The following is a 21,216-nucleotide window of genomic DNA, read 5'->3' as shown; positions in this document are numbered from 1 at the left end:
TGGCGTGGGGAAGTACCTCGGACAAGAAGGCTAGCTGATCACAACGAGAATAAGAGGAGATGATGATAAATACAGGAAATGATTATGACCTGATAAATGCCACACGTCATGTATGAGCACATGTCAACTCCAAACGCTTTCGACAGTAGGTTTAGTGTATGGCAACTTTCATGCTTCAGTTTGTTTTTAATAGAAACTTGTGTGTCACTAGAATTTACCATCCTTGCGTGACTGCAATTGTCATAAAAAATGCCAGGTCCGGAGTGCCACGCACATGATGTGTGACACTTATCATTTGGAAAGTATTAAATACCGTTCTGTTGCATTAGTTTGTGAAAGTTGTTGTAATTTACAGTAATCTGTCAAGGATATTGTTCACATAAAATACAATAAAGAAACCAACAAATAGTAGTTTATATGAGTTGCACCGCAGATACAGCACACTGGAATGCAAACCGAAAGTATGTTCATAATTAACCAAAAGTAAAGATGACACGCTACTCTCACTGTACATCAAGTTATGCAGAAGGCTGGTCAGGTTGGGGAACAGTGGAGCTGCTACCACTCTTGCGAGACATGCCCAAGTGCCCTGTCACAGTCCTCCCCATGAACTTCCCAGCTTTACCAAGGCCGCTGCCCACGGCACCAATACCAGAACCAACCAGACCAGCGCCAGCACCAAGCCCTGAGCCCACGAGCCCAACACCCCCGGCAACGCCAGTGCCCACAAATCCAACACCTGAACCAACTAGTGATGCTGCGCCACCAAGTGCATCCATCGTGCTGCCAATTACCCCTGCCTCCTTCAGCCGCTTTCTCTCCTCTATTGCTTTCTTTTCCGACTCCAGGGCTTCCAGTTGTTCTTCCTTGGTAAATGGATGATACATGACCTGAAGACTCAAAATATTAGATGCATCATTTTGTCCAGAAATTTTACTGTGCAGTCAAACCACATCATTTTACTATTACGTGTTCACGCGATCAGGACTAAACAAGTCGGTGCTTATTTATGCATGACATATGCAGTTACTCATTAGTTCACTATGATAGCAGACTTGACAAAATCCAAGCTGGATAGCAATGTTTCAAACTACACATGCACAAGGATATGACTTTAGTAAACCAGCAAAGAAATCAAATAGGATATGCTTGTAAGTTATATAACCATGCTAATAACAATCTCCAATTGTGTATGCTTTAACATCTATTATAAGATTCTCTAGATTGAAGGCAACATTGGCAGAAACGGACAATAGAAAACTCACTCTAACCTTAAGATGTAATGACCCTCTATCCCTGTAGTCTTTAATCTTAAGTGAATCTACTGACTGCATAAGCTTCAGAGTGATTTCACTGGGAGTCTGGGGCACAATATTATTCACTGCTAATTTAGCCACACCTAGCCTCTTGTCTTGCTGAAGGTTGTCTTCATCATAAACCTGTACAAGTCAAAACAAACATATATGTTACCCAGTAGTACTCAGAAATCAGCACAACAAACTGTAAAACTAACAGTGGTATGAACCCTTTGAACCAGAACGAGGTTGCAGCTGTGCTCGATAAGGCATTAAATAGCCTGCGACTATATTCCAGTCTAATCTTGGATTGCTGGTTAAGCCAGACTAACAAACTTGGAAACAAATCTCTATATAAAAGGGAATAACTAATTAAGAGATATATAAGGCATATCTCAGCCTTACGCAGCAGCAGGCGTGTGGCCCTCTCCTTGGTCAAGCGCTGGTACTTCTGGCCCCACATAACAAATAGTAAGACAAAAAAAGAGATATGAACAACTTATGGTACTTCTTCGGCTAATTAAGTAAAAAATTCATCCAAGCAAAATTTCTCAAACGTTCAAACAAGAGGGGATGAACGACATACTAGATGTAAAGTGCTAATTATTTTCCGAACAGGGGATGGTGTCAGCTAAGGTTCCTAACTTTTGGTACAGTTATTTTTTCCATTTCAGTATATAATTTTGAAAATAGTTCTGTCTAGAACCTTTTAGATTTGGCTTAGTTCACAAAAAATTGGCAGTAAAGCTGCAAGTTACAGCTTACAAGTATTACAGATCCAGCATTCATGCAAGAAAAATGTGTTCATGACTTTCTATCCCTATAGGATTTGTGACAAGCTTCCTACTTTTCAATGTCACAGATCACACATGCCCAGTTTTGTTGCTGAAAAGGCCTATCTCTGATTGATTTAAAGGAAGATGAAGACTTCTGAGCATTAGTTTGGAACTCAGAGACTTGATATGCGAGGAATTAATTACAACAACACCACATTGTACAATCAGTATCATGATTAGAGTTTCCTATAAAATTGTGGTAGAAGGAAACCAAATGTTTCTAATAGTTGAGAAACCAACAGCAAATCTGTGCTCCTCACTTACATAAAGACTTGAAACACTTATAATTAGACTATTTGATTAAACAAAATGTATTGATTAGGGTACCACTGTCGAGAGATTTTTGTTGGGTCGTAACAATGGTACTAGAGTTAGTACATGAAATTTGTAGTCACGGGGATGTCACGTTAGGATACCAGTAGATATAGAACACAGGTAAAGGGGGACAACTATTTACCCAGGTTCAGGCGCGCAAGGTGGGTAAAAGCCCTACTTCCTACCTTGCTCTTTCCTATATATGGAGAATATCGAGGATTACAATGTCGGGGGATGCCCGGAGAGTTAGGGAAACTCAGCGAGTTGTGGTGGTGATTTCGACAGAAAGCGCCTGTTATGGCCAGTTTAGCTAGGCCCACCGGGCAATCTTAGCCCACAAGTTATCTTAGTTAATTCTTATGCAAGTTATCTTAGGTTAATTCTTATGCAAGTTATCTAGGTTATAAATATAGGCTGTAAGACTCCTTTTGGAATTAAGCAATAAGAATATTATTATCCCTATTGCCTGGCTCCTCTGGGAGCCGGAACCCTAGCCGCCTCTAACCCTAGCCGCTGCTTATTGCTTAATTCCAAAAGGAGTCTTACAGCCTATATTTATAACCTAGATAACTTGCATAAGAATTAACCTAAGATAACTTGCATAAGAATTAACTAAGATAACTTGTGGGCTAAGATTGCCCGGTGGGCCTAGCTAAACTGGCCATAACACCTGGCAGCCACCGTCCTGGCAGCCGCCGCACCCCGGGGCCACCGCGACACTGGTCGGGCCGCTGCAGCCCTCGCTGCAGCTACAGCCAGCCCCCGCCACCGCCTCGATCTGGCCACAATGGCCGGCCGCGGCCATAGCCGCGCCCGTCGCCTCCGCTGTTTCCAGGCAGCAGCAGCTGCCGCTGCCAGCGCCTCCGCCGCCCAGCACCGGGCTGACTACAACTGCGCCGGCGGGCGTGCCAATTCAGCAAGTGCGGTTCCCACCCTCGCCGTCCCAGCTTCCGGCCTGGTTGGCCGGGACGTCACCGCCGCCAGTCTACCCCATGGCCGCGGACCAGCCGGCGCCCTCCCTGCCGTACGACGGGCCCTCCGACTCCGCGGGTTTCCACGCTGGCTTAGACGGGCCACCGCTTTCCTGCGGACCACATGTGCACACCGGACCAACGCCATCCTCTTTGCTGCTCCGTACCGCCGAGCCGTACACTCACGACGGTCATGCTCAGACACCGCCGCGCTTCGCCAAGCTCGCCTTCGCCACCTACGACGGCGCTGAGGGCCCCCTCAACTGGCTCAACCAGTGCGAGCAGTTCTTTCAGGGGCAACGGACGCTCGCCTCTTATCATTTCCGCGGCGCCGCACAAACGTGGTACTACGCCCTCGAGCAGGACGAGGGCGGCATGCCCCCATGGGAGCATTTTCGCGAGTTCTGCCTCCTTCGATTCGGACTACCGATACGTGGGAGCCGGCTGGCGGAGTTGGGCCGCCTTCCCTTCACCTCTACGGTGCAAGACTACACCGACCGCTTTCAGGCCCTGGCGTGCCACGCGCCTGGCGTGACAGCTCACCAGCGGGCCGAACTCTTCGTCGGCGATCTGCCAGATCAAATCCGCATGGACGTCGAGCTGCAGGGACCCCAGGACCTCCAGGCGGCCATGTACTACGCCCGCGCATCCGAGCGCCGCGCGGTGGCCATCCAGCAGGCATCACCGTCCCGGGCCGCTGGGCCGCCACCCTGGCCGGATGTTCCCGCGCAGGGTCGGCCTGCTCAGGCTTCCGCGGCACCCCTTGCCGCGACCACGGCGCGCCCGTTCCGCCGGCTCACCTCGGCCGAGCTACTCGAGCGTCGCCGCCAAGGGTTGTGCTTCAACTGCGACGAGACCTACATGCCCGGCCACGTCTGCCCCCGACTCTTCTACCTGGAGGCTGCAGACTACATTAAGGAGGACGCCGTCACCGCCGGGCTCGGCGACCTGGCCGCCCCAGCTATCGCGGAGGTGTCTGACGCTGGTTGATCACCCTGAGGAGTTCAGCAAGCGCTTCCCCACCTTACAGCTCGAGGACGAGCTGTTTGTGTAGGCGGGGAAAAGTGTTATGACCGGCATATTAGGGGCTTAGCCCAGTGGGCTGTGGCCCAAGTTATCTTATCGTTATTAGGGGCTTAGCCCAATTATCTTATCGTTATTAGGGTCGTTCGCTTAGGAGTCAAGTAAACCTCTCTATATAAGGAGAGGAGATGTATCAATCTAATCAAGCAAGAAGCAATCAGTATTTGCTCGGCTTCCCTTAGGGAGCCGAGAGACCTAACCCTAGCTGCCTCTTGCGCCACCGCCGCCTCTTCTCCACCACGCAAGGACGGCGCCCAGCCGCCGGCCGCCGCGCCCTCGACCTCGTCTTCCTCCATCTTTCCCCTACAATCTCTGCCCTAGAACCAGCAGAACCCTAGCTCCTAACAGCGCCTGAAATCTTCTACGTGATGTGTACGCTTAAACTAGGCGAAAAAAGAGAGGATCCCCTTCCTATGGTCCCCCTGTTGCCCCTTATATAGCTCTGGTATGGATGACTCCATATCGGTGCGTAGGGCGTATAGGGATAGGAGTCGGACTGTTGTTGGTTTACAACACGTATAGCCTTTTCTACATGGTAGAGTTTTCCTTTGATGTTGTGTACTTCGTTGGAAAGCCTCTTCCCTGGTCGGTGGTGCTTCTCCTTGGTGTGATAACCTATCTGTAGATTTAGTGGGGCCCATTGATACGACGTTGAGGTGCCAGGCAATAAGTAATTCCAACGTAGATTTAGTGAGGTCCGCTTATACGACAAGCCCCCCATCAATATTCATAATGGAGCTTGGTTCACAAGTGGGTCGACATAGATACGCGTAGTCTTCTTTGTCTTTGTCCTCGATGGGGTGCGGAGTCTTCTGTTTGATATGTGTTGTTGGCTTGTAGTCAAACTTGACATTTAGTTGGGTGACAGGTCATCGAATGATGACGAATGTTGAACTTGATGCACATCGCAGGTCAGATGACGATAGTCGCTTGTTGCTTGTTGATCATGCTTAGTCAGATGTTACTTTTTACGCAATAGCTGCTTCTAATTGTTAGTTGCTACTTGTTTGTTGCGGATGCTGCTTCTTGATTGCCGTGGATGAGGATTAGATCTTGGCCATGGTCGTGTACTTGGATGGAAAGTCTCTTCCATGCTCGCCGGCGCTTCTCCTTGGTATGATAACCTATCTATAGATTTAGTAGGGGCTGTTGATACGGTGTTGAGGTGCCAGGTCATAGATAATTCCATTTATCATCGACAACCGTCAACCAAAAGTTTGACAATGAACAAAAAGCGGGTAATCCGTTCCCTTACGTTAGGAGATCGTCCACGACACTAGAACTCTTAGTCCCATTACCATATACTTGACAATATAATTATAATTATTTTTACATCAAAATTATGCTAATAACATTTAATGTCAGGACTTCTTCTAGCACCGACATAATGTTAAGGTTCATAAACTAGCCGGCTAGTCCGAAGACTAAAGTTACTGCATGAAAGGTGCACAATCTACTCATGAATCAAAGTCCTCGATGTTAACGTAGTTTCTCCCATCAACTTCTCATTTATATAACTATGTATATTTACTCTGCTAGATACGTTGGCCCATGAATCTCATGTATGCAGTTGGCTAGGAGGATTTTACTCAACATGGATGGCAGCATAATCTCCGAATCGGTCCACCACCTCCTTCGACATAGGCATGTCGTCGGTATTATATGACTACTGTGTGCGTCTTAGTTATGCAGAGGCCGGGTGTTGCTCATCATGCTTTGTATCCGCTTGATGCTACATTTTGAGTTAATAAAAGCACCCTTTATTGAAAAGGTTGGCCCATGGATCTCTCCTTCCTCCGTTCACAAATATAAGATGGTTTGGATATGTCAATATGGACTACATACGAACTGAAATGAGTGAACAAACACACTAAAACGTGTCTATATACATCAGATTCAGATAAAGTTAGAACATCCTATACTCCATTTGTGGCCAGATGGAGTACTTAAAAAGAACGCAACATTCTGTCGTCCACACGTCCTTTCATCCAACTCCTCACACCCTCCCCCCTACAATTTCTTTCCACGAATTTTTACCCCAAGATCCACCAGTTTTTATCCCATGATCCATCACGCTCTCTTCCAAAGAAAATCAGAAGGCAATTATGGATCTTGCGCCAGAGACAGAGGGCCAAAAACGGCACGCCTCCTGTTCTGCCAGACATCACGGCGCCCCCAACCTTCTCCGCCACACCGCCTTCCATCGGCGCAAGATCTACACTATGTGCCGCATCCCGAAGGCCTCACCAGGCCATCTCACCATGGCGTGTAATGCCCGATGGATTGAGGATCAAGAGGAGGGGTGTAGGTGAGAAGAGAGAGGGAGCAGGTGAGGAAGCACAAAAGGGTGAGACCATTGGGACTCTTAAGTAGCTACATGCCCTTGGGCCCTCCTAGCATATCATGGCCCAACTCGTGTCGTTGCACTAACCAGTGCACTTTCAGTCCGATGCAGGAGTTAGGAAGTATTAGCATTGGTCTAGGAGTCCTTATTAGACTATGTTTCCTTTCCTCGTACCCCAAATCATGTGTAATATATATATGCCCATCGGCTATGCAATAGAGATAAGTTGCATCATAACATGATACATCATGAGCCTAGGTTTAAGGGGGTTTTCGAGCACCGCAACTCAACCTCCTAATCCAATCATGCACGGCCGTTGGTCGTCGCTGCCTTATCTCCTGCTGCCGGCCGCTACTCCCGTCACCCCCGTGCTTCTCCTCTCTGGTCAATGCACACCTACCAGATCGGGTCGTCCCATTGACCTCCAAATCCGCCCTCGTCTGCTTTTTTGCCCAATTTCCTCCAGAATCGTGTTGCCGTACCTCAATCTCACTACGTGCTTTGCCATCCCGCCGGCAGGCTTCCGCCATCTTGCGCTGCTCCAGGTTGTCGCTCCAACCGACCAGATCGATCTAGACAAGGTCAACGCGTTGTTGCCTTTCGCCGATCCGCCGTCCTAGCCGGCTGCACGCGCGCGCCTCTGGCTGCCTCTCGATCGAAGCTATCGTTCGGTCCGCCAGGGCTTGCACGTCCGCTTCACATGTGCCTGTCTGCTAGATCGGGCAGCTGGTTGGCCGCCATGCTTCTCGGCTTGGTCCGATCTGTTGCGTGATGTTCATGCTGCTCCTCACATTTTCGATAAAGGGCATTTATTACTTAAAAGGTCTAAGTATTACACCCGGCCTCTGCGTAACTAAGATGCACATAGTCAAATCAAGTCCAAACTCAGAAAGTAAAAATGGCGAAATACAAGTAATCATGACAAGACCGTATGACACCTAAACCATGGGAGGGCCAATCCTAAGATCATGTTGCCATCCATGTCGGGTAGAAGTATCCCCCGCCGTATTCTCCAAGCATGTACACCCCCCCCCCTAAACAAGTCTCGATTCTCCACACGTTGTAGAGACGACCATAAACGGAGCATACCAATACATCTGTAGATAACCTGCATAAGAGAAGTGCTTTTCTCGTTAAAAACCATTTCTCCTTGCATGCTGCTTGCTTCTCGTGTTGGCTCTTCCCTGTAGTTACTACCGCTGCTCACATCTGCTACTTGCGTTGCTAGGTCCTCATGTACGGTTGCTCCTCTTTGCTGCTGCTCGTCGGCATCTCGTCAGCACAGCTTTCTCCGTAGCTTCTCTTCTGCTTTCACAATGGCTTTTGCATCTTCGTCCCGTGTATGCTTCCCAGCTTTCTAGTTTTCTATCTTTTCGTTGCTTTCACCAAATCCATTGATATTTTGTGTTTCTCATGCCATGTGAGTCCACCATATCTTTGTTTGTCAGCCTTTCTCTGGTCCTGGTCCTTTCTATACAACTTTTGCGGCCTACATGCCCTTATTGTTTTCCATAGGATTTTCATGGACTCCTTTTGCTTTGTTGATCTACGCCCATTGTCTTAGCCATCGAGCTTCTTTCAACGTTGATTGTCGTGGGCAATGATTTTCTGCGCAATGCTTTATTATCTTGATGTGCCATCTTCTTTTGACAACTCATCTTCTCTTCATACTTATCTTGTATCTTCTACAGATGTGGTGTCTTTTTCTGATGTGCCTTCTCTTTGTTATCCCTTTGGCCTGACTCAGCGGGTTTTGAAGACTCTTCATGCTACGACGACATTCTCAAGGCGTGGATTTGGATTATCATTTTTTTTAGTATTACACCTCTTCAAATGCAATGCTATTGCATACCCTTTACATTTGAGGGGGGGGAGGGAAGGGGGGGGGGTTAGGAAGTATTAGAGACCTGAAATGCAGGCATGACAGTCGCTCCCCCTTGTGACGCTGCTTCTTCCCAGATGACGACGTCTGAGTAGCAATGGCGCAACACGTCGTAGTCCTCCTACGTGGTGCCATCAGCGTGTAGAGTGGACCATTGGATGCAGAGCTGAGTGATCGTCGCGTCTCGCTTCTTCACTGTCGGCGTTCTGGGACCGGGGGTGCCTGTACTTGCCTGCCTGCGGACTTGAGCGTGGCTCCACTAACGGCCTGGTACGGCCCATCTTTAGCAGCAGCAGCTCAAGACCCTCGCGAGGGGCCAAGCCTCGCGAGGCGGACGACGCCAAGACCTCCCTGGAGGCAGCCTCACTAGGATGGCTCCCGAGGAGCGAAGATCTCTATGCAAGGACACCTCGCGAGGTTCACGTGACGTGAGCCATGACGACCAAGGCCAGGTGGGCGCCAACGGACGCAGTGTACCAATTTCCTCTTTCGTGCTAAAGAGGCAGGCGCATGCAAGGAGTCCCAAGGCATCAGGCAAAGGTTTCCATATCGATGCAACAAGACCAAGACCAGCAGGACGGCAGGACGGAGGTTACCACGGAGCCCACTGCAACGTCACCACCAGAGCCTTTGGCAGGCGAAGACCACCTTTTGTCAGGATAGCTTGTACTAGTTGTCCCCCTTCAAACTTGGCCGATGTGGGATCCCTTCCCGCCTAAAACATTTGGGAAGAGGACCAGGGCCTCTATAAATAGGACTAGCCACCATCATAGGGAGGGGGGACTCATCTTGGATCGGATCCATTCCATCCTCGCATCTATCGGCTCGCCGAGCTCAAGAACACCTCCTCCTGAGGCTGTTCGTCCATTGTACTAGTTCATCCATAGCCCATGAGGCAATCCACCAACACCACATTGGAATAGGGTATTACACCGCAAGGTGGCCCGAACCAGTATAAACCCTTGTGTCTCTTGTTCCTTGGGTTCGTCGAGCTAGGCCGTGAGATCGTTGAGCAAGCGAATTAGAGAGTGTGTTCTTCGTGCGCACCCCAGAGTTCGAACCTCAAGGGTTAGCCGAAACCCGCAATCCGACATTTGACGCGCCAGGTAGGAGTGCGTCGGAGCCCCGCCTCTCCGCTCGTCCCCCCCACCCCCCCCCCCCCCCCCCCCCGGCCTCCGTTCGGCCCTCATGGCAGGCGCCACCCCGTCGGCCAGATCGACGGGCGAGCATGGAGGCGTCATGGGCCTCCGGACCTTCGCCCCCGCCTTGCGACAGGTGCAGTGGCCGCACAAGTTCAACCCGGATATGCCGCCTCGCTACGATGGCGTGGCAGATCCAGCCGCCTTCCTGCTAGTGTACGAGGAGGTCGTTCGGGAAGCCGGAGGAGATGACAGGGTCATGGCCAACCGATTCCCCATGGCCCTGGCCGGCGTGCCGCGCGCCTGACTGCTCAGCCTGCCAGGATCCTTGATAGCCTCCTGGGAGGAGCTGCGCGGTCTCTTCGTCACACGCTTCGAAGCACCACCCCCCCCCCCCCCCCGCCGATGCGGCCATCCTTGACGGCTCGCAGGCACCGCCCTCAGATCGCCACCTCAAGCAGTTCTTCCGCCAAACGGGTGCCGCCTCTGTGCAGCAGGGATCTCCCCCGGGATGGGCAGGGCCCAAGGCCGACCTCACCTTCGACTCAGGGGACCATCCGGCGACCACCGTTGGCTCGGGCACGATCCCGATGCTTTGCACGCCCACCATCTGCAACATGGCGATGACCAAGACCCTCATCGACGGCGGGGCTGGCCTCAACGTGCTCTCCGTGGAAGCTTTCGGCTTGCTCCACGTATCGCACGGCCGCCTCCGTCACACCAAGCCCTTCTCCGGAGTTGGCGGCGGTTCCACCAGTCCCCTAGGGCAGATCCGCCTCCCCGTCACCTTCGGCACCCGCGACAACTACCGCACCGAGCTCATCGACTTCGACATCGTTCACATCAGCCTCCCGTACAACGCCATCCTCGGGTACGCAGCCCTAGCTCAGTTCATGGCGGCAACTCACCCCGCATACAACCTCATGAAGATGCCGGGGAGCAACGGCGTCCTCACCGTGGCTGGGAACACCAAGGAGGCCCTGATGTCCCTCAAGCTCGCTTCAGGGCCATGGCGGCGGCGCGCCCCGCAGGTGAAGCAGCACCCGAGACCCAAGGGGCTGCGCCGGCCAAGAAGAAGCAACTATTCTCCCAAGATCGGGCCAAGACGAAGCAGGTGACGGTCGACGAGGACGGGGCCTCAGGAGCCACCTTCACCATAGGTGCCAACCTCGACCCAGTCCAGGAAGAGGCACTGGTGAATTCCTGCGCACGAACAAAGAGGTATTCGTCTGGGAACCCAAGCAGCTGGTAGGGATCCCGAGGGGAGTAATCGAACACCACTTGAGGGTGTGCCCCAATGTGTGCCCGGTGAAGCAGAAGGCGCGACGACAGTCCACAGAGAAGCAGTCCTTCATCGTCCAGGAAACCCGCAAGCTACAGGCGGCGGGTGTCATCCGCGAAGTCCGGTACCCGGAGTGGCTGGCAAACCCCGTCGTCGTGCCCAAGAAGGGCGGGAAAGAACGCATGTGCGTCGACTTCACCAACCTCAACAAGGTCTGCCCCCAGGACCCGTTCCCGCTTCTGCGCATCGATCAGATCGTCGACTCCACCGCCGAGTACGACCTGTTATGTTTCCTAGATGCCTTCTCAGGTTACCACCAGATTAAGATGGCAGTGGAGGGCGTAGAGAAGACGGCGTTCTTAACCCCATGCGGGGTGTACTGCTACACCTGCATGTCGTTCGGGCTGCGTAACGCTGGGGCGACATTTCAGCGGCTGATGCACATCGCCCTAGGCCAACAGCTCGAAAGAAATGCTGAAGCCTGCGTCGACGACGTTGTGGTAAAATCTCAGGAGGCTAGGACCCTCATTCAGGATCTAGAGGAGACTTTTGCCAGCCTGCGCAAAGGTAAATCTGCGGCCCAACCCGAAGAAATGTGTGTTTGGTGTCCCCTCCGGCAAGCTGCTGGGTTTCCTCGTGTCGTACAGGGGGATCGAGGCGAACCCAGAGAAGGTCAAAGCAATAGAAGACATGAGCCCACCGCAGACTCTCAAGGAAATGCAAAAACTCGCGGGCTGCATAACCTCACTAAGGCGCTTCATCTCCAAGTTGGGAGAGCGCGCCCTCCCGTTCTTCAAGCTGATGAAGAAGGGCCCGTTCGAGTGGACTCCGGAGGCCGACATGGCGTTTCAAGACCTCAAGAGATACCTAACCATCCCACCGGTGATGGTGGCGCCTCATCCTCTCAAGCCCCTGGTGCTTTACCTGGCTGCCACACCTCAATCCACTAGCGCAGTACTGGTGGCCGTCCGGGAAGAGCGCCAGGGCAAGAACCTGCCACACGGCGCTGCACATCCGGTCGGGATGGTGCGGCACCCAGGCGGCACCCCTGAGGCCTTAGCGACACCGGCAGATGACCAAGCTTTACAAAACGACGCTCCTGAGGTTGCGGTGGCCCCGGTAGGCAATGAAGCTCCGGAGGTCCCCCGGCCTCAGGAGGCGCCCAGGCTTCAGGAGATCTCGGACTCCACCAACACTCTCGTCCTCGTCGAACACCCGGTGTACTTCGTCAGCACGGTATTGCGAGACGCGCGGGCCCGCTATCCATGCCGTAGAAGCTTCTGCTCACGCTCCTCGTGGCCTCGCGCAAGTTACGCCACTACTTTCAGGGCCGCCCATCAAGGTCGTCTCAGCTTGCCCGCTGGAGAGGGTGCTCCGAAGCCCCAACGCGGCGGGGAGGGTCGCTGAGTGGAACATCGAGCTGCAGGCCTTCCAGTTGGAGTTCAGCACCACCAAGGTCATCAAGGGACCCGCGCTCGCCGACTTCATGGCGGAATGGACTGACGCTCCAGGGCCCGAAGCATGCGAGGATCAGTCTCTCTCGCCAGGGAGCGAAGCACCAGACGGCTAGGTCATGTACTTCGATGGCGCCTTCGCGCGCCAGGGCGCGGGGGCTGGAGCTGTGCTCATCTCGCCCACCCAGAACAAGCTCTACTACGTCGTGCAGCTCTGCTTCCAGCGGGGTGAGAAGGTGAAGCAGCACAAAGGTTGTGGAGGAGCAACTCCACCTTGCTGCTACAATGTGTACGGCACAAGTGTTGAAGGAACAGCTTCAACATGCTGCGCTAGATATCGCTCTAGAGGCGAATGTAGGCTGATAGGTCAGCAAGAGTTCAATCTAGAACTCCTAGGGCACAAGATCTACTCCAAGATCTTAGATAAGAACAACAAGTTCTATTATAGGTAGGGGTACATAGTTTGGTTACAAAGTAGAGGTGAGGACCTCTATTTATAGGGCTTTGGAAAGCCTTCACATACTTCAACTTATATCTGGAATACTCTAGAAACATTATTTAAGGTTCACCATTCTACTCACAACTAGAAGACTCTGGAAAACAGTAGGTAGGATAAAGAAAAAATAAAAATACTAGAACACAACAGAAGTATCTAGAAGTAGCCAAACAGATTTGACATATGATTATATTTTTCATGTTGCTCATCTATTGTTCCTCATCATTCTCCCCTGGTTGTTTGGAACTCGCCCTCGAGTTATCTTCATAGAGCGCTTCTTCTGGATGATAGAGAGTCAAGTCCGCAACATTGAAAGTGTTGGAGATACCCATATCGTTTGGAAGATCTATCACATAAGCATTATCATTTATCTTCCTCACGATAGAGAAGGGTCCATACCTTCACTGCCTAAGTTTCCCTTTAACACCTAAAGGCAGCCTTTCTTTTCAAAGGTAGACCATCACCTTATCACCGACTTGGAATGATTATGGCCTCCTTTTGCAATCAGCAAGTTGTTTATATTTCTGATTTTGTGCTTCCAAAGCGTCTCGAATCTCTTCAAATAACTCGGTGTAATTATCAGCAAAGGACAATGCTGATTTTGAGTTTCCCCTTGATGGCAGCTTCACCAGGTCCACCACGTGCGTTTGAACTTTAGTCTAGACAATGGAAAAAAGGACTCCTTCCTGTGGACCTATGCTTGGAGTTATTGTAGGAGAACTCTGCAAGAGATAAAGCCAAATCCCATTGCCCCTTTCTTTCTCCACAAATGCAACGGATCAGATTACCCAAAAACTTGTTCACCACTTCCGTTTGTCCATCTGTTTGTGGATGAGCAGTGCTAGAAAATTTCAATTCAATGTTGAATTGCTTCCACAAAGTGAGCCAAAATGCAGCAAGAAACTTGCTATCACGGTCTGAGACAATGGACCTTGGAACTCCATGAAGTCTGACCACTTCTCGAAAGAATAGGTTTGCCACATGATGAGCATCCGTTGTCTTGCGGCATGGGATGAAATGAGCCGTCTTAGAGAATCTATCCACGACCACAAATACAGCATCACTTCCTCGTCTTGTTCTTGGCAAGCCCAAGACGAAGTCCATAGAAATGTCCTCCCATGGAGGAACAAGAACAGGCAAAGGCATGTATAACCTTGTGTTCTGGACTTGGCCTTTGCAGGTCTGACATACGGGGCACCGTTGAACGAACTTTCCAGCATCTCTCTTTAGTTGTGGTCAAAAGTAGCGAGCTTCCAGGTTAGCGATAGTCTTGTCCCGTCCAACATGGCCACTAAGATCACTTGAATGGAGCTCTCTAACCAGCTTATCACATAGAGAACTTTTTGGAATGCACAAACGATCATTTTTTAAGAGATATCCATCTTACATCAAATAGTCATCACCTAATGGTTGGCCCCTTGCGTGCTTTACCCAAATATGGCCAAAGTCTTCGTCACCCTCATACAACTCCTTTATTTGATCCATGCCCGGAAGTTCAGCTTCAAAAGAAGTCAAGAGACATGCACGACGACTCAAAGCATCGGCCACTCTGTTAGTTATTCCAGATTTATGCATGATGAGATAGTTAAACCTCTCCAGATATGCTGCCCATCTTGCTAGCATGCGGCCAACATGCTTTTGATTTCTAAAATGCTTCAAGGATTGATGGTCGCTATAAACAATGAACTCTTTGGACAGCAAATAGACTTCCCAAGTTTTCAACGCTTTGAAAACGGCGTATAATTCTTGCTGATAGGTACTCCATTTCTGTCTAGCTTCACTTAACTTCTCACTAAAGAAAGCAATGGGCTTCCTTTCTTGAGATAGGACAGCTCCAATGCCTACTCCACTTGCATCACACTCCAACTCAAAAATCTTGTTGAAATCAGGTAGTACCAAGACAGGAGCTTGTTATAGCTTTTGTTTAATCTCATCAAAAATAGCTTCAGCTGCTTATGTCCATTGGAACTTTCCTTTCTTCAAACACTCGGTAATTGGTGCCATGATAGTGCTGAAATTCTTCATAAATCGCCTATAGAACGTTGCAAGGCCATGAAAGCTTCTTACCTCAGAAATGGTCTTAGGAGTTGGCCATTCTCGGATTGCTTCAACCTTAGAATCATCAACACGAATGCCATCACATGTTATGACGAATCCTAGGACAAGAAGTTGTGTTTGTAGGAAAACACATTTCTTCAAGTTGACGTAGAGCTCATTTTTCCTTAGTACTTCTAGCACCTTCCGAATGTGATCAAAGTGTTCATCATCATCCTTGCTATAGATCAAGATGTCATCGAAATAGACCACAAAAAAGTGGAATAAGAAGGGTCTAAGGACTTGATTCATTAAGTGCATAAAGGTACTTGGTGCATTTGAGAGTCCAAATGGCATGGCTAGCCATTCAAACAACCCTTCCTTTGTCTTGAAGGTGGTCTTCCATTCATCCCCGGGTCTTATATGGATTTGATGATATCCACTTCTTAAATCTAGCTTTGTGAACACTCTTGCTCCACTAAGTTGATCCAACATATCATCCAGACGGGGAATCGGGAATCTATATCTTACGGTGATCTTGTTAATGGCTCTACTGTCTGTACACATGCACCAAGATCCATCTGTCTTTGGCGCGAGCAGGGCTGGTACAACACATGGGCTAATGCTTTCTCGAATGTGCCCCTTTTGCAGCAATTCCTCCACTTTCTCCTTCAATATATCATGCTCTTTTGGGCTCATTCGATAGTGTGGAAGATTAGGAAGACTTGCTCCCGGAATTAAGTCAATTCTATGTTGAATTCCTCTCATCGGTGGCAAGCCTTGTGGCTCACCAAGTATGTTCTGAAATTCTGCCAATAAACCACATACCTTTGCTGGAATTTCAACAATCAGGTGCTCTTCTCCCTTTACAACAAGTGCAGCACACAAATCTGCCTCCTTCAAGTCTTCCATAAACTCATAAGAGGTATGGGAGATAGTTAACATAGGTTTCCCCTCCTCCTTAGAGGTATTACCTTCGGTTTTGTTTGGTAAGATAATGATCTTTCTCTTGTTCCAAATGAAAGAGTAAGAGTTCTCCTTGCCCTTGTGTGTAGTATCCACATCAAATTGCCAAGGTCTCCCACTACGTCACACAACACATTTGAGCGATAATGCTTGCCCAAGGAAAGTGGCTGGTTGCATTGTTTGGTGATCCTCATATTCACTTCTTTCTTGATCCACCCAATAGTGTAGGGGTTTGGATGATCATGAGTATCAAGCTTTAAATGGCTCACCAACTTATGGGAGATAAGATTCTCGCAGCCGCAACTATCAATCACTAACTTGCATACCTTGCCATTCACTGTGCATTTGCTCTCAAATATTTTCTTCCTTTGTGTGTCGTCAGGTTGTGGTGTGGAACATAGGAGACGCTGAATCACACATACCACCTCTTCACCTTCTTCTTGACAAACCTCTTGTCCCTCTACATCTTCAGATTCGTATTCTTCCTCATCGCCTTCACCATCATGGATAGTTGTGTTAACAAATTTCCTTAGTGGGCAGCCGTTGGATATCTTCACCACATTTATAGCATTTTGGGCCTTCATTAAACTTGCCCTTGCCTCTAGTTTGCTTCTGGATGGGTTGTTTTGCCTTTGGTGGAGCCGTCTTTTCTTCCACTCTATTAGGCTGACTCCTAGACGAGCCTTCGGTATGAGGATATAGAGGATATGAAGCTTTAGTTGCCTTTCTTGTCCTCACAAACCTCTCGGCCTTTAGAGCTTGTGCTTGATCAATGGGCCAGATTTATTGCATCATCAATCGATCTTGAATAGTATCACTGAGACCATTGATGTACCTTGCAACTTGTTGATCTTCAGTTTCAGCAAGGTTGCACCTCACTTGTAGCCTTAGAAACTCCTCCGTGTAATCTGAAACAGTCCTATTTCCTTGAGCACAATTTTGAAATTGGATAAATAAGATCTGGTCATAATCAGCAGGCAAAAATCTTCCTTTTAAGAAACTTTTCATTTGCCGCCAAGTTCTCGTACGAGGTTCTCCTCTCAGCCTGCGCTCCTCTTGAACGTGATACCACCATGCACCGGCTCCTTTCAGCTTGTATGCGACCAAAGAAACTCTACGATCTTCCGGAACCTCCATGACCTTAAAACTTGAGATCTCAGCTTTCACTTTGTATGTATCTCTTGCATATGTAGGGTTGGGTGCTCTCCGATATGCGTAAAGATTTGGTTCTTCAAAGGCATCATCATATTCTTCACCTTCAAAAGCTTCAACATAAATTGGCCTTCTTGAAGCACGTTGAACATGTTGTTGTGGCGGTCTTGCTCCAAGATTACCTCTCCTTCTTCCTTGATGAACATCTTCCTCTTCTTTAGATGAATCTCCTTCATTGGTAGCAGGGGGGACACCCTTTCTTATCATCTCAACCAGCTGGTCAAATCTCCTATTAAGATCTTCACGCAGCTCTTTGATTTGTTGTTCAGCAGCATCCATCATCTTCTCCAATTGCTCCATTGCTTGCTCCAACTTGCTCTCGAAGAGGACAGCAAGAACGATTATGGGTCAATGAGGCTCTGATACCACCTGAAGCAGCACAAAGGTTATGGAGGAGCAACTCCACCTTGCTGCTACAATGTGTACAGCACAAGTGTTGAAGGAACAACTTTAACGTGTTGCGCTAGATATCGCCCTAGAGGCGAATCTAGGCTGATAGGGCAGCAAGAGTTTAATCCAGAACTCCTAGGGCACAAGATCTACTTCAAGATCTTAGATAAGAACAACAAGTTCTATTATAGGTAGGGGCACCTAGTCCAGTTACAAAGTAGAGGTGAGGACCTCTATTTATAGGGCTTTGGGAAGTCTTCACATACTTCTACTTATAGCTGGAATACTCTAGAAACATTATTTAAGGTTCACCATTCTACTCATAGCTACTAACAACTAGAAGACTCTGGAAAACAGTAGATAGGATAAAGAAAAAAAAGAAATACTAGACCACAACAGAAGTATCTAGAAATAGCACAACAGATTTGACATATGATTATATTTTCATGTTCCTCATCTATTATTCCTCATTAGAAGGTCTCCAACAACATCACGAAGTACGAAAGTTTGATCGCCGGCCTCAAGGTTGCGGCGGCCTTGGGAGTGAAGCGCCTCACCATCAAGGGCGACTCTCAGCTCCTCGTCAACTTCTCCAACAAGGTGTACGAGCCAAAGAACGAGCACATGGAGGCGTACCTTGCGGAGGTATGCAAAATGAAGAAGCAATTCTTGGGCGTAGAACTGCAGCATGTGCCCCGCGGTACAAACATGGACGTTGATGATATCGCCAAGAGGGCGTCAAGGCATTAGCCTTAGGAGCCTGGCGTCTTCGAGGAGCGGCTCTTTAAGCCTTCAGCGCCCCCCCCCCCCGGCTGCGGAGCCTACACCGTCGCAGGAGGAGCACCCCCCGGCACCGACCTCAAGAGCTCCCGTTTGTGGCCCGACCTCAGGAGCACGCCTGCTCCTTGCGCTTGAACCCCAGCAGGGGTGTTGGACTGAAGAATTCAAGGCATACCTGCTGCAAGGGACTCTGCCGGAGAAGGAGGACGCTGAGCGCGTAGCTCGGTAGGCTACTACTTACTGCATCCGGAAAGGTGAGCTATACCGAAAACGACCAAATGATGTTATCTTACGATGTATCTCTAGGGAGTAGGGGAATGAACTGCTAGCTGACATACACGACGGAGACTGCGGGCATCATTCGTCGTCACGCACCTTGGTGGGCAAGGCGTTCCGTAGCGAATTCTACTGGCCCACGGCACTCAGCAACGCAACCAAGCTGGTGAGATCCTGCGAGGCTTGCCAGTTCCATGCCAAGCAAATCCACCAACCAGCTCAGAGCCTCCAGACCATCCCACTCTCGTGGTCATTTGCGGTCTGGGGGCTGGATATCCTGGGTTCATTCCCTCGAGCACCCGGGGGCTACCGCTACCTCTACGTCGCCATCGACAAATTCATCAAGTGGGCGAAGGTGGAAGCTGTCCGCACCATCCCAGCCGGCTCCGCAGTCAAGTTCATCAAGGGCCTCGTGAGCCGGTTCGGAATCCCTAATCGCATCATCACCGACAACGGCTCGCAGTTCACTAGCAATCTCTTCAAAACATATTGTGCTAACCTTGGAATGCAGATATGCTACGCCTCGGTGGCGCACCCTAGAAACAAGGCCAGGCCGAGCGCGCTAACGCGGAGGTCCTGAGGGGCCTCAAGACAAGGACCTTCAAAAAAAAGCTTGAGGCCTGCGGCAGGGGCTGGTACAACGAACTCCAGTCCATGCTGTGGTCCATCCGCGCCACCGCCACCAAGTCAACAGGCGAGACTCCGTTCTTCCTCGTCTACGGAGCCGAAGCGGTTCTCCACGAGGTCAGGCATCGCTTCGCACGGGTCCTGGCGTTCGACGAGGCATGTCAGGACGCCATGCGGAGGATGGACCTCGTGCTGGGAGAGGAACACCGCCACCAAGCCTCGCTCCGTGCGGCGAGGTACCAGCAGGCGCTGCGGCGGTATCACTGCCGCAGCGTCCGCTCCAGGACGCTCGAGATGGGCAATCTCGTCCTGAGGCGGGTGCTCTCCAAGGAAGGGCTGCATAAGCTCTCATCCATGTGGGAGGGCCCGTTTAGGATTGCCCGCGTCTTCAGCCTGGCGTTGTGCGCCTGGAGACGCGGGACGAGATCCCCATCCAGAACGCCTTGAACATCCAGCACCTCCGGAAGTTCTACCCATGAAGCAAGGCCCGGTGCCTGTGAAGGTCTCCGCTCGAAACACTCTCACGTAATAATGAATGGGGGCTGTACACGCCCCGGAGTCTCCGAAGTGCTGCCCTCGGGCCTCGGGGGCTCCCTCCCACGTCCTAGTGGCAGCACTTAGCTCCGTGCTGGTGAGAAGACTAGACTAAGTGCCGAACGCGGATGTTCATTTGCATTCTGTAGTTGGCTTACAACCTTTTAATGAAATTTGAAGTTCTGGCGTTTCTCGATTGTTCGGTTGAGTCCTTTCTTTTCTCTACTTCTTTGTCTGGTTCTTTGTTTCGCGCCAGGGAGGATGGCAGTTGCCCGACGCTCTCCCTCGTGTGTCTCGCGTGGGGGCTGGGCAGGTGTGTGCGTGCGATGGGCTAGCCTAAGCCACGGACGCACCTCGCCATAGCCCTGTCGCTCCAGAGCTTCGGCTCCCCTGACCTTCGCGAGGCATCCTCAACTGAGCTCGCGATTGGCGCACCCCTCTAGGTTTGTGCCCCACGAGTACCGCGACGTGGTGTGCTAGGCCATGATTAGCCCATGCCTGAGGCCTCGCACAGGGAAGGATAAAGCACCCGACGAACGTCCTAACAAATTCCACAGCTTTGTGACGCCTTCCGAGGTTAACGACACCCGAACCAGCAGCAAGGAGGGCTCACCAGGGGCCGGAGGGCGCGCCCTCACGAGACAGGAAACTACCACGAGCGCATCCAGCTAAGTTATCCCGCTATGTCTACATGAAGCACGAATGCCATAATACAACACAGGAACAATAAACGTAACACAAATGGCATGAAAATTACGGTTCATTACACGCCCACGCAGGGCCCCATACTTGTTTCTTGGAATGCAGGAAGGAAAAGGACGAGCAAAAGCGGCACGCGCATCCGCGGCGGCTCCCGAAGCCCCCCCCCCCCCCCCCCCCCCCCCCCAGCCGGAGTCCTCCTCGCGCTTCACCGGAGCGCGACGGCAGGACGACCCACCACCGTCCTCATAGCGAGCCCGGCGACGTGACGGCTGGTCGTAGCCACCGCTGCTGGAGCTTTCACTGGAGGAGCTGCCGCCGCCAGACGAGCCACGACCGTCGCCAAGGGCGAGCTTGCCTCCGGCGTCGTCGCGGCCATTGTTAAGGGCCCGTCGTCGCTACCGCTGTCCTCGGGGCAGCACCCTGCGCGGCGGCCATCTTCCCCAAAAACCCTCACATAGAGGGTCGCGACGCCGTCGTACTTGAATTGGAGGATGCACCTCCTGGTCAAGCCGCGCGCGCGGGCGAATGTCTGCCAGCCATGAGCCAGGACCGCGTTGTCCGCGAAGACCTCCACCACGGCCCACGAGGCCTTGCTACA

General features: G+C 50.8%; 1 protein-coding gene across 1 annotated transcript in view; it reads right to left on the bottom strand.

Moving 5' to 3' along the window:
- Window positions 1-294: 294 nt before the first annotated feature.
- LOC125537071 (calcium-dependent lipid-binding protein-like) overlaps window positions 295-21,216 on the bottom strand; it is a 37,730-nt gene continuing 16,808 nt past the window's right edge. The window contains exons 10-11 of the mRNA XM_048700362.1: window positions 1,272-1,439; window positions 295-890 (exon numbers count right to left, since the gene is read on the bottom strand). Of these exons, the coding sequence (XP_048556319.1) occupies window positions 519-890; window positions 1,272-1,439 (540 nt within the window). The 3' untranslated portion in view covers window positions 295-518. The remainder of the gene's footprint in view (window positions 891-1,271; window positions 1,440-21,216) is intronic.

The sequence above is a fragment of the Triticum urartu genome, chromosome 2 (genome assembly GCF_003073215.2).
Source record: "Triticum urartu cultivar G1812 chromosome 2, Tu2.1, whole genome shotgun sequence".
In the NCBI taxonomy this organism is placed as follows: domain Eukaryota; kingdom Viridiplantae; phylum Streptophyta; class Magnoliopsida; order Poales; family Poaceae; genus Triticum; species Triticum urartu.
The sequence above is the reverse complement of the archived record's forward strand: the minus strand, read 5'-3'. Positions and strand labels throughout refer to the sequence as shown.